The sequence below is a fragment of the Mus caroli genome, unplaced genomic scaffold (assembly GCF_978045245.1).
Source record: "Mus caroli unplaced genomic scaffold, Mus_caroli_1 scaffold_20, whole genome shotgun sequence".
In the NCBI taxonomy this organism is placed as follows: domain Eukaryota; kingdom Metazoa; phylum Chordata; class Mammalia; order Rodentia; family Muridae; genus Mus; species Mus caroli.
The window spans coordinates 46,705,653-46,719,159 of record NW_028227275.1 but is presented as its reverse complement, the minus strand read 5'-3'; the positions used below and the strand labels follow the sequence as shown (position 1 = coordinate 46,719,159).

General features: G+C 41.6%; 1 protein-coding gene across 7 annotated transcripts in view; it reads right to left on the bottom strand.

The window, feature by feature from the left end:
- Positions 1-1,342: 1,342 nt before the first annotated feature.
- Positions 1,343-13,507, bottom strand: part of LOC110285992 (TLE family member 4, transcriptional corepressor) — a 141,905-nt gene continuing 129,740 nt past the window's right edge. For all 7 annotated transcript variants that reach the window (XM_021152454.3, XM_021152455.3, XM_085834009.1 and 4 more), the window contains 6 exons: positions 6,750-6,999; positions 5,602-5,849; positions 4,343-4,490; positions 3,992-4,142; positions 3,585-3,661; positions 1,343-1,788 (listed from right to left, as the gene is read on the bottom strand). In XM_021152454.3, the coding sequence (XP_021008113.1) occupies positions 1,681-1,788; positions 3,585-3,661; positions 3,992-4,142; positions 4,343-4,490; positions 5,602-5,849; positions 6,750-6,999 (982 nt within the window). In that variant the 3' untranslated portion in view covers positions 1,343-1,680. The remainder of the gene's footprint in view (positions 1,789-3,584; positions 3,662-3,991; positions 4,143-4,342; positions 4,491-5,601; positions 5,850-6,749; positions 7,000-13,507) is intronic.

The following is a 13,507-nucleotide window of genomic DNA, read 5'->3' as shown; positions in this document are numbered from 1 at the left end:
TACTTAACAATCTGACTTGAATATCACTAATGATTTTAATATAGGGAGTGGCATAGACAAAGAAATTAGTAAAAATAATTAGAAAATAATCATTCTAGAAGTTATTTATGTTTAATGCTTAAAAGTCTGAATGCACAAACAATCTACCATCATAGAAGTACTGGTGGCCAACACAATGCGTTAGAACTATGTACAATGCACAGTTTAGTATCAAAATCTTTCTACACTGTAGAGTTTTATGAAACTGTTAATGACATCAAACACTAAGCACTTAAGACACCATTTGTTTTGCTACCACACAAAGAACGTCAATGACAGTCCATTTCAGCTTGCAGCATCCATCCATTTCTAGTATGAAATTAAGTGATTTTTCTACTTATACAATAAAGTTTATCTACACAGTTCTTGATTTTGATCCATAGCAGCAAAGGCACTGTACATCAGCAGATCCACAGACTTAAAAGATCTTTTTAAAGCATTCAAACAAAAAATAATAATAAAAAAGGAGTCACATGTTATAGTTTAACAGCAACAACAACAACAACATAAAAGATAACACAATGTTTCTGGCACAATGGCACAGCCTGTGTCCATTTCAGGGACATCCAACTAAGACATGGAAAGAACCAGAGGTAAATAAAGCAAGCCATCATCCCGGGAGAGGCTCTTCTTTGTGGCTTTCAGAGGGTGGGCTCTGCAAACCCTCCTCTGCTGGCCTTTGTGTGGGAAAGACTTGCTTTGCACAGCGGTAGGCAAGCAGTCCTCCTGTACCTACAGCTCCTAAAGAGCATGACATAAAACAGCCTGCCATGTCTCACAGCATCACAACTGCCCAGAGACACACAGCTTCCTCTGCCAGGAAATTTGGCAAAAATATTTAGAAGAAATTAAGTTCTCTCTTTGAGGCCCAATTTAATTTTTGATCTGTCTATAATACAATAAAAAAAGGAATTAAAAAATATTACAAAGATACTTGTCAACAAGTAAAAAATAAAAAAAGAAAAGCATCTAATTATTTTTGTTGAATGTAATCTAAAGTTATAGACATATTGGTTAAAGTTGCCCAAATAGACTCAAAGGAATAGTACTTGGCCTGTTATATTCTACTTGTTCAAACAGCCAAATTTCCAAATGTTTTTAATATAAGTAGAAAATAAAACAAAACAACCTCATAACAACACAGCAACATATTGCTTCCGTGTGTAATTATACATTTCACATCTCTATACAGTCAATAGTCTACATTTAGTGACATTTAAATCAGTTATTTTAAACCTTCCTTTCCCCTCCCTCACCAAAAGGGAGGGGTGGAGCATCAAATACAATGCACCTTCATTATCAATGCAGGAGCGGACAGCTTTATTTAGTCAGTCATTGTTAGAAAGCCTTCTTTAAACAAAATAAATATATTACAGATATAATACATAATTAAAGATTCCATTCACTGTTAGGTATTCCATGTTCTTCCAAGTCGATAGCTGAAGATTTGGTATCACAGGTCCTTAATGAGTATTCACAATTCAATAGCAAGGAGGAAGTGGGGCCATGGAAAGGGATTAAACTCCACAACTGCAATGAGTATTGGAAATCCTTGGTTTTAGAATGGGAGAGGGGTGAACAGAAAAGTACAACAGCGCAAAGTGCTATGAGGAGGAGTCCAGTTTGCACGAAGATTTGTCCTTAATAAATAACTTCATAAACCGTAGCTTTCTTGTCCCCAGAGCCAGTGACAATGTACTTGTCATCCACAGAGATGTCACAGCTAAGCACCGATGAGGATTCTTTGGACTAGAGAAGAAACATATCAAGAATGTTACATAGAGGAACTGAGAAGCAGGACTGGTAGGTGTGGCTGAGCAGATGCACAACCAAAGTGCTCCACAGAGCACCTAGTAAGCCTGCAGATAGAAGGCAGCACCAACATTCCTGCACATGGAAGTAGGACATCATCCTTAGCTTAGGCTAAGGATTCCTGTCCTGAGGCATCAAAGAGAGGTAACTCAATGGTCAGTGGGCTCTGCAATGAGGCAAATCCCGGTTCTTTAAACTCTATTCCTGGGGCTGGAGAGAGAGCTCACTGGATAAGAGCACTGAATGCTCTTCTAGAGAACACGGGTTCAATCCCAAGATTCCCACATGGCAGTCTATAACTGTTTTGTTTCTTTGTTTTTAAACTCCAGTTCTAGGGAGGTCTGCTTTCCTCAAGTACCAGGTATGCAACCTGGTCGACAGACATGCAAACAGACAATAAAGTAAAAACCAAACAAACAAACAACACCCCCCCTTCTTCACTAGAGAGTACAGAGCAAGTAGGACATTCAAGATACAAGAAGACTTCAGGTGCCACTGCCAGGTAGCCTGGCTCTCGGCGGTACCACAGAGCAGCAAGCACAGCACAGGTCTAACAACTAAAGGCAGACACGAGTCAAAATGTCCACTACTACTAGCACAGAACATGAGAACAGAAAAGAGGAGTTCAATAGTTGGAAACAGAAACACACTCCACTGAAGAGAGGTGCAGGGTGATGAAGGGATGAGGGAAGACCACACACACAAGGCTTAAAATAGGACCCTCAAGAATACTGGAGCATCAGCAGTCATACGTGTAAGACAAGCACCTAATATACTGCATGCCAAACTTTTTTATTGCAATTGCTATTTATTAAAATACCCAAGACAGCATATACATCGATATAATACTTGTATTTAATAAAAAAATAAAGTCTAATCTTTTTCTTTCAGTTTGTATACCTAAAAGGTCAAGTATTTAAGCTTCAGCCAGGCATGGTAATGCATGCCTTTAATATCAGCATTCAAAGGCAGTGGCAAGTGGATCTCTGTGAGTTACAGGCCATCCAGGGCTACATAATGAAACCTTGTGTCATATAAAAAAAGGGGAGAAGGGAGGTATAAGTGTCATGACAGTAACATCAGCTACTTTGTCATGCCATGCCACAAACCTTGTATGGTGTTTTATTTTGGATTCGGACAATCCACTCTATTATGACTTGTCATTTCATTAATGGACCTGAAAGTTTGTGTGTGTGTCTGTGTTTGTGCTATGTTTAAATCTGATGGGTTTTTTTTGGTTTTTTTTTTCCAAATAATTTCCAAAACTACACAAAATTCTATTGTGCTACTAAGATGTTTATAAAATGAATGCAGTTTGACTGGACTTGGAAAAAAGAAGTGATAACAGAAAGTGAATCAAAGAATTTGAAAAGAAAAGAGCCGATACTACTCATGAAGGTATTTACACAAAATGTTCAAGATTTAAAACAGAAAATGTATACATAAACACGAAAATGCCACAGAAGACCTAAAACCCCTAATTGAAATATAAAAGAGGATTGAGTCATGGGTAATTCAGGCCTGGTTGTGATATTAGGATCAGAAATCTCAGGAGATGGCCCTCCCTTGTGCAACAAATCCCCCTCCCAGGCAGGTCTTGTTCTGCCTGGCAGAGATGGTGTCAGGTGCCCCAACATGATTTCAAAGCACTTAAGCAGGGGCACTACTCATAGGATGCACGAAAGCTCTGCAGGCAGCACAGGACATGGGCTGCTCAGCAAGCAAGGCATTACCTGGAATATGCTGGCCCCATAAGGTGTCCTCCAAGCATTCAGAAGGTTGTCCTTTCCAGTGCTTACAAACCATTTGCCTACAGGAAGAAGGCTTTGTGTTACTTTGTCATGTGATTCATAGACTGCTGAATTAATATAGAATCTCATTCCATTTATATCTTTTCACTTCAAAAGTAAAGCCCACCGACCTTCTGAATTTTATGAGTCACTGATTGTTGTGGTAAGGAATAAAGTGGATTAAGACTAAGAATTTACATAGCTTGCTAGGAAAGCATGCATGGTTAAGTAAACTACATAGTTGTCAAGAGAGACACATTGCCAAAATAAGAGACTCAGTTTGGAATGAGTCAAAAGAAGAACCAAGCAATCATTCCGGTTGACAGAAACTGGAAAAGGGGTTTGCTTACCACAGTGGGCAAACTTGAGTGACAGCACACAGCTCTCATGAAGATGCAACTGGTATTTGTCTGGTTTGGTGACATGCAATACTTCCACATTGCTATTCTCCATCCCCACTGCAAGCCACTCTCCAGTTGGGCAATAGCCCAATGAAAAGATCTGGAATGAAAACAAATGATGGTAGCTACAGAGGACAAGGTCTTATTAACCAGGAGGTATACTCTTTAAATATAGAGGAAATCAACAAAACTCAAAATGTACAGAAAGAACCAAGTCTAAGCAATGATCTCTAAGAGATCCACATTCAAAGCCAGCATATTTTCTTTTAATAGGTCACATTACCCACACACAGGCCACACCTGAGAGGTGAAGTCATGTTGCTGCAGCTGCCGCCCTTCACGCAGGTCCCAGGACCTCACAGTGTTGTCCAAACCACCTGTCCAGAGCTTGGTGCCATCATTAGAAATGTCAATACAGCTGGCTCCATCTGTGTGCCCCTGGAATTGCCTGAAAACGTAAAATGAAGGGAAAGCCCTTGAAAAGTTAGTTTTTATTTGAATTCTATTGAGAACTCTTTTCTGATCAAGTTCAGTGCCAAGTTTATCTACAGATCTCATTTGGTATCTGTGTTGCCTGTGCATGGGGGAAGGCCATTCTCCAAGAAATACCTAAGTACACTCTGCGTGATCTACTGCCCAGGGACACTTCTGGCGAAATGTACATGAGGCATGAAGAGTTCAAAGTGGGTCCTCATCTCGTAGTCGAGGATGACCTCGAGTATCTATCTGATTCTTACCCTAAAGCCACAAGAACAAATATTTTGCTTTTGAAATTGCAGCCCTTCAAAATAAGAGTGCAAACGACTCTTCTCTTCCATTCACACCCCTTGCCTCACAGTTCTATTTCCCAATCTTCTCATACCCCTTTCTGAATCTTACTGTTCGTTCTCATTTCTATAACCCTGCTGTTCACTTGTCCTTAAATATGAGAACACAGACAATTTAGGCCAAGTGAGCGCAAGCAACAAACCACCAGGACTGGGTCCTTGGCAAGAGTCCTACAACCACTGCTGAAGTTGTGCCCCATGTGTCACTTAACCTATAATCCTATGACCATGTACTACTATGGCTTCTCACTGATGAGCTAGGGGTGATGATGGGTGTTAGCAGGCACTGATAACAAATTACCTCTAGTGAGCCCACAAGGTCCTGACAATGACCTTCAATTCTAAAGCTCAGGAATACTCTGTGTATGTGTGTGCATGTGTAAAATGAAACAGAAATCAAAGATAGTGTGAAAGAAAGATTTCACATATAAAATCTGTTGTTATCGCTAATGGGTATCTAATTCATAACATTTTTAGATTTAGATTTCACATATAAAATCTGTTGTTATCGCTAACGGGTATCTAATTCATAACATTTTTAGAAAGTAGTTACATTCCATCCAGACAGACCCAGACAGACACACAAAAATATGACACACAGTAAGACATCCACACAGACCCAGACAGACACACAAACATATGACACACAGTAAGACATCCACACAGAGCGTCCAGCATCATGTGGTAAATTAGCTCTCCCTTTCAATACAGAAGTAAATCCAGCTGACCTACCTCACCAGAGTCTGGTTGTGCAGATCCCACACTGCGATGTTACCGTCGCTGCAGCATGAGAAGCAGACCTTGGAGTCGGGGCTGATGGCCAGAGCATAGCAGGCAGGGGCTGAGGATGTCAGCTCTGCCTTGATGCGTGGAGTTGGAGCTGCCAGGTCCCAGATGGACAGTGTGCTGGCTTCCCCTCCAACAATTAAGGTGCGACCATCAGGGAGCAATCTGCAGGAACGGATGTAGTTATCCCTGTTCTGTGGAGACAAAAGCCATCATGAGATTACTCATGAGGAAAAGGAAACAGCATTACCATGAGAGCAGAAATCCATAAAAGTATTGTGTTCCCTTCTGGTTTAATGAGCCATTTATACTTATGACAATGATAAAGTAGATTAATGCTACAAAATTACATGAAATTAAGGAAGTATTTAAACTTGATCTACAAAATTCAGTACCAAGATATTTAATCTTAATTAGCACCCAAATGCAAAGATCTAGTCTCACCCCAACACCAAATTAAACAAGGGTGGACGTAATCCGCACACGCAGACCCATGTGGTCTGTGTGCACTACTGCAGTTCTCTAAGCTCCGAAGCCCTGTCATACTTTGCTGAGGATAGAGGGTCTCAGTATTAATCAGTTAAAAGTCACTTGGCAGTTGGCTTTCGGCCTAGCATTGTTCTGTCTGGCTAACAGGCATTATGAGTTCAATGAAGCACCAACAAACAGGCAGCGAGACAGGAAAAGAAACTGTCTCCCCTGTTCATGAGCTTGTGGAAATCTTAGGTATACTTATGTTAGATTACGTGATGCACCAAAACATGCTTCTGATATAAGGGAAGAAAAGTAAGCTTCAATTTCCCGTGCAAACAAAGGACAAGTGGTGACAACAGTTAAGGGCTTGGTAGCCACACAAATAACTAGACTTCAAAGTTCTCAGGTATGAGCGTTATGTTCCATACCAATGTATGGAACTCTTAGTATTCTTGAACCAAGTGACTTACCTTTGACCTTGGGGACAGGGTAAATGCAGATTGTACAGGTGCATATAACACACATAAACAACTGGATTACTCTGAGAGAAAAACACCCACTTATTCTCTTAGAACTGCTGATTTTCACCATCAGGGTCTTTATCATCCTTGCTCACTTACCAGACAGTCCAGCTGAGAGACCGGGCTCTTGTTGCCAGGGTGACTGATGTCCCAGACCTTAACACAGCCCTTGCCACCTGTGTACACGTGCCTTGTGGGGTTGCTGATGGTCACTGCACACACCACCTCCCCATGGTTGAGGGTGTTGATCTGTCGAGCGTGTCGGGGGATCCCTGGTCCAATGAGGGCATCAGGGGGAAAGGGGACAGGCTGCATCTGGCCATCGGCACTGACGTGAAAGGAGTATGCTCTAGGGTACATAAAGGAACAACAGCAAGCATTAGCCTTTGCTTGTTTTCTTTTAGATCAGGGTCTTATGTATGCATGGTTAGCCTCAATCTCACTATATAGTGAAGAGTGGTCCTGGATATCTAACCTGCCTCTACTTCCCATTGCTGTGATTAGAGGTATGCACTTAACCATGTCTGGTTCAAGCAGTGATGAATATCAAACATAGGTTCCATGCATACTAGAAACACACTCTATCCACTAAACTACCTTCCTTGGAAATATTACTAAACTATCCAATATAAGAAGAGAGAAAATCCTTTTTCTCCGTGCCACTTGAGATGTGCATAAACAAAGAAACAAATAAAAATAAAAAAATCGAATCTGGTATAACTCAATAACATTACCTTTCAAGACATGGTGCTAGGTCTATAACCAAATACCCATTGGTTGTTTAATAGTTGCTATGTATCATCAGTAGTTACTGAGCCTCTCTGAATGTAATTCTAACTTCAAAAAGAAAGGATGAGTGTATAGTTTACAGAGAACTAAGTAGGATAGCTAATGTCATATAATATATACTATATATAACATATAATATATAATAATATAATAACATATAATATATACTATATATAACATATGTGTGTATGTATGTATGTGTGTATATATATACACACATTTTATATATATATATATATATATATATATATATATATATATATATATATATATAAAAGAAAGCTTTTGCTGTGTATGAAAAACAGGAGCTTTAACTAAAGCGGGCACAGATGAGAATCAAAGCTGAGCTAGTGTGGTGGTTTGAATGAGAAAGGCCACCTCGGGTCGCCAGGGACTTGGATTTTCTGTCACCCAGCAGCGGTGCTGTTTAGGAGTTGTAGATGGTACGTCCTTGCTGAAAGAAGTATGAAGGGCTTTGACACTAACATCCTCCTGCCACTGCAGCTTTCTCTCTGCTTTTTGCATGCATTTGAAGACATGTGCTGTTAGCTACCTGCTCCAGCCACTACACCAGTGCCTTGCTGCTTCCCTGCCATGACAGACTCTTAGGTCTTTAAAATCATAAGCCAAAATAAACATCTTCCACAACTTACTTTTAGTCATGGTGTTTTATCAAAGTAACAGAAAAGTAACTGAAATTGATACTTTAGTTTTTTATTGCAAAAGTCTAAGCTGGTCATGTTTACAAAAAGCAGTCCAGCACTGAGGGGATGCCACAGCTGATAAGGAAAGGGTGGGGAAGCTGGGAAGTGAATAGACAGATAGCATTCTCTGAGTCAAATAAAGAGGACCTGGAGCCACACCTATGTGTGGCCTCAGTAAAGGGAACGTATGAGATCTGGTAGGAATGCTGGGAGTAGGGTTTTTAATTGACAGGACCTGGCTTCTAAAGCCAGGTAAGAATACACTGGATAGGATGCTTGGATTGTGGACTCATCTGGGGTGATGAGAGCTTTTAGTATAAGTAACTGAAAATTGAGTAAGGCAGATTTTCACTAGAGATGATGCTGGGAACAGAAAAGGCCTTCAGGGGCTTCACTAATAGTAGAAACTAGTTACACTCTAAGTCTTGTGTCAGACCTTTAAGGGAAACTCCCTCAAGGTAGAAGATGGGGGAGGGGGAATTCAAATACCAGACAGAGGTCTGAAAGAAGCATGGTTTTTACAGAAGCCAGAAATCTAAATCATAAAGAAGCTGCCATGGAAAGCACTCAAGAAATACCATTGGACTGGTGGCTTGCAGGCTGTGAGGAAATGTAAGGGTACTTTCCTGGGGGGCTGCAGAGGAAGGGTCACTTCAGGGAAGCCACGTTGAGAGAAGGCTAACTGATGTAGCAATCAAGGGATCACAAAGACTAGGTCTTACAGGAGGGGAAGGAAGGTTAAGTCCAAGCTCAGGTACTGTTATACTTTTTTCCCTCTTGGTTTTTCAAGACAGAATTTAATCCTGAGTTCTGGGGTTGAAAGTGCGTACAACTACTGCCCTGCAATTAGACATTTTCTCCACAAACCCAAATTCTTTCTTAATAAAGGGACAATGATCCACAAAGATTCCAAATTGATAAAAACTCAAGGCAAAGGCAGCCTGGGCCCCAAGCCCCCACTTACTGCCCCAAGTCTTCTTTCTTTGCACTCCTCTACTCCCAGTTTTCCAGCTTTGGCCAGCGTGTGGGCAAGTGTACAACCTCTTCCACCAAGTGGAGCTTTCAGCTTACCACTGAAACTGTTGCTTGAGTGGCACTGCCACACCCTGTCACCCTCCAACATCCCCCATACTGATACTAGCACTATTCACTGGTGGATGGGTGCCCCACACTGCTGAGTGAGGCTCCCCAGGGAAGGCAGAAGGTTGATTTTTCAAGTTGGGAATAGCTGCTAAACCATAGCCCCCTGATCCCAATGTGGCAAGACATCTGTCTATCAGAGCCTGCTGAGGGGTTCCCAGCAACAATCAGGACCATATTCCCTTCCCTGATGCCTAAGGGCTCCAGCCCAATAGGGAAAGAGTTAAGGGCCTTCTCCAAGGTGGAACATTGTAGACTGGACCCAATTGTGGTAGGCAGCTGCCCAGAGATGTCTGGGAATATGGGAGGGAACACCCTCAGAGTGGTCCATCCACTAGCTGCAGTGTGTATCCTGGCATCTTGTTGTCATACCCTGGTCCTTAAACAGCCTTATTTGTGTCAGCATGTGAGGAGATGGTTCCCTTGAATGTCTTTCTTGTCCTCTCTGATTTCTTCCTGTTTGTCTCCAGTCAAGATGATGCAAAACAGCCCAGAGATGGTCCTGGAGAGTGGACCCTTGTCCCTCTCCCCAACAGAAACAGTTTCCTGGTGACCAGTATTCCTTATTCCTGTGGTCACCTGGCAGGATGGGTCCCACCAGAGCCCAGGCTGGGCTAAATGTGTGTATCCTACACCCCTGGTGACTGATGTTTGCCTGGCTACTGTCCATTTGTCCTCTAGCTACCTCATGTCCTCTCTGGCCACTCAAAGAGTCTGCCAGAATAGCCTTGAGGACCTAGTGCTACACTGACTGGTGTGCCCTTGAGCAAGCTGTTGCCAAGCCTGATGCCAGTCCAGTTCCAAGGATGCTCCTTTGAGAGCACCTAGGATACCTTGCACAAACTCAGTGCCAGTGAGGTGTTAACACTGACAGTCACCCTCATTACTGCTGTCCAATGCCTGGCCAAGATATACTTTGTGTGCAGTGTTAGGCATGGGACCAGGGCCTCACTCATGTAAAGGCAGTATAAGCACTCTACTCTGAGCTACACTCAACTTTTTTGAGACAGGGTCTCACTAAATTGCCCAGGCTGCCGGGAAGTTGCCATCCTCCTGCCTCAGCCTCATGAGCACCTAGGATCAGGGCGGCTGCCTCCACAAAGTATATCTGAAGATATACTTTTCAGTGGCTCAAATGAGCTCTATCTATGTTTGCCCCTTGCCTCCGCAGACACTGGCAGGACTTGGGCTACCACATCATCTATGAAACCGGCCAGCCCCAAATGCAGAAGCAGCGGGTGGGGCATGTCTGGCTTAGCCCCACTTTTCACACTATGTGGTACCCTTCTGTGATGGCCTGGTACACAGCCTGCTGCAGCACGAAGCTAGCTTCCTAAAGCTCCTCACCTCTCCTATTATACATTCTTCCTGACAGTTTCTTTAAAAAATAAAAAGATTCTTCCCAAGTTTCATTAAATGAGACTTTAAGAATTTTAAGAATTTAGAACTTTAAGAATTTAAATGATTAAAAAAAAACATACTTTTCTTCAAGGTTCTTAGTAAATTTTCTATCAATATAATACATAGAGTACCTACCATGTAACCATCTATAGTGCAACTACATGAATGACTGGGAAAACAAAACAAAACAAAATAACCTCTTGTATATTTATTAGCAGAAAAGCTAAGTTTGAGTTGAGGTTTCTGGGGAAAGCATGGCAGCTGTCCATTTGCTGTGGTAGTGGAAATCTGTGGTGCTTAGTGTCATTAGTCAAGACTGAAGGAAGAGAATCAAGCACAAGGCTCAGAAGCATCATGGGCCAAACAGACTGTAATTCTACAGGGGTCTAACCGCCATGACCCTTAGACCAAGGTGGACACTGCTTATTTAAATATTCAAACACACTTACACTCCTGGGGCTGACCTGCACCAAGAATCCTCAACTTATCCACTCTACTACCTCTAATGGCTACTTACTTGGTGACTGTCAACAGTGCCTAAAGAAAGGACTGTACCTCTTCTCTAAAAGAGCCCTTCCATCTCCTCTCAGTTCATGTGGAACTCAGAGGCATTTGAGCTGTTATTTGATTAATCCCATGGCCCTGTTATTTAGCCACTGCCTGAAATAGACTAATCTTTCACCTTCACAGTTCTTGGCCAACAAAACTTGTTAGTCAGTCAACTACTATTTGCACAGCATACACAGGTACACAGAATTTTATAGTAATTGATATTTATATCTTCAACTCTCAAGGAACTCAAAGTCTAATTTGCCTTGTTTCCCTTATTAATAAGCCAAATATTTACTCAACAACTTGGCTTATAGAGCCAGCACTGTTTGATGCAACTGGAACATTTGGGTTAGTCTGTAGTAAAGTTAGGTATAGAAGGAACAACCTTGAGTTTATTTAGCAGATAGAAGACAAAAACAGAGTCAATCAGGCATGCTTTCCACTGACTAAAGGGCAGGGAGAGCAAGAACACAAGGAGACACTAAGGTGGCAAGCAAGTACCTAACACTGAAGTAACAAAAAAAGGAAGATAGAGAAGGAAAACATCAGCATATCATATTATATTTATTTACTCTCTGAATAAACTTGCACTATGAGTATCAACTGTAAACTATGCAGTATTTAAGGCACTTGAAGTTATTTGTTGGCTTATTTTTGTTTGTTTGTTTTTGTTTTCAGGACAGGGTTTCTCTATATCTATCTATCTATCTATCTCTCTATCTCTATTCTAGAAGTATCTCTGTAGACTAGGCTAGCCTTGAACTCAAGATCTGCCTGCCTCTGCCTCCTGAGTGCTGGTGCCACTACTGCCCAGCTTTGGAAGTTACTTCTAAAACTGAATATTCATTGTTGGTGGAGAGTGCTAACTGGTGCAGACACTATAGAAATTAGTGTGTGGGTACCTCAAAAAGCTGACCTCTAACACCACTTTTGGGCTTATACCAAAGGGATTCTACATCTTACTACAGAGATACTTGCTCATCGATATCCACTTCTGTTCTATTCCTAACAACCAGAAAATGAAAACACCCTAGGTGTCCATCAGTGAATGAATGGATAATGAAAATGTGGTACATTACACAGTGAACTATTTACTCAGCTGTTAAAAATAAACTATGAAAATTGCAGATAAATAAATAGAATTAGAAATAATCATCCTGAGTGAGAATACATTCTATTTCCCCTTCCTTGGACGACCGTTAGTCACTTACTGGATACCTAACTTTAGATGTTCTGAATAGAGCACACACATTAACATTATCCTGAGTGAGAATAACTCAATCCCCAAAGACAAGTAATACAGGTTCTTTTATATATGAACATCAGCTTTTAAATGTTAAATGTGTGTGCTCTATGCAGAATATCTAGAGTTAGGTATCTAGTAAGTGACTAAGGGTCGTCCAAGGAAGGGGAAATAGAATGTAAAGGAATAATGGGGAAACTAGAATAGGAGGATTAAATGGGGAGGGTGACAGGAGGACACAGTAGAAAAGGGAATATTGGTAGAGATATCTAACTTTGAAGGCCTTTTTATGTGCAGGTGAGGAAATGCCTCCATAAGATCCAGCTATAAGTCATTTTCTCAATTAGTGGTGGGGAGGGGGGGGGGGGAGCGCGCACACACGCGCTATTGTGGCTGGTGCCATCCCTGGGCTAGTAGTCTTGGTGTTCTATAAGAACGCAGCCTGAGCTTTCTTATAAAAAATATCATACAGAATCCGTTATTGTAGAAGCTTCCTAAATATATAAAAATATATAAAAGGAATTTAAATGGAGTTAACCGTACACAGCAGGGACAATGCTGCAACTAGACATCATATGCTACCAAACAAACCTGCAGTACTAGCAGTGGCCGTGCAACTTTTTGACTAAAGGCACTGCCTTAGTCAGGGTTTCTATTCCTACACAAACATCATGACCAAGAAGCAAGTTGGGGAGGAAAGGGTTTATTCAGCCTACATTTCCACACTGCTATCCATCACCAAAGGAAGCCAAGACTGGAACTCAAGCAGGTCAGGAAGCAGTAACTGATGCAGGGGCCACGGAGGGATGTTATTTACTGGCTTGCTTCCCCTGGCTTGCTCAGCTTGCTTCCTCACCTGAAGCTCTTTTCTTTGTGATAACTCCAACTTATGTCAAGTTGGCACACAAAAGCAGCCGGTACAGGTACCATAGTCAACCTCACCCCTGCTCAACATTACAAGTTATTGTCCATGCTATTAGTTAGCCTTCCACAACCTGATGATTAGGCCCTGTTGCTGAAGATACCAT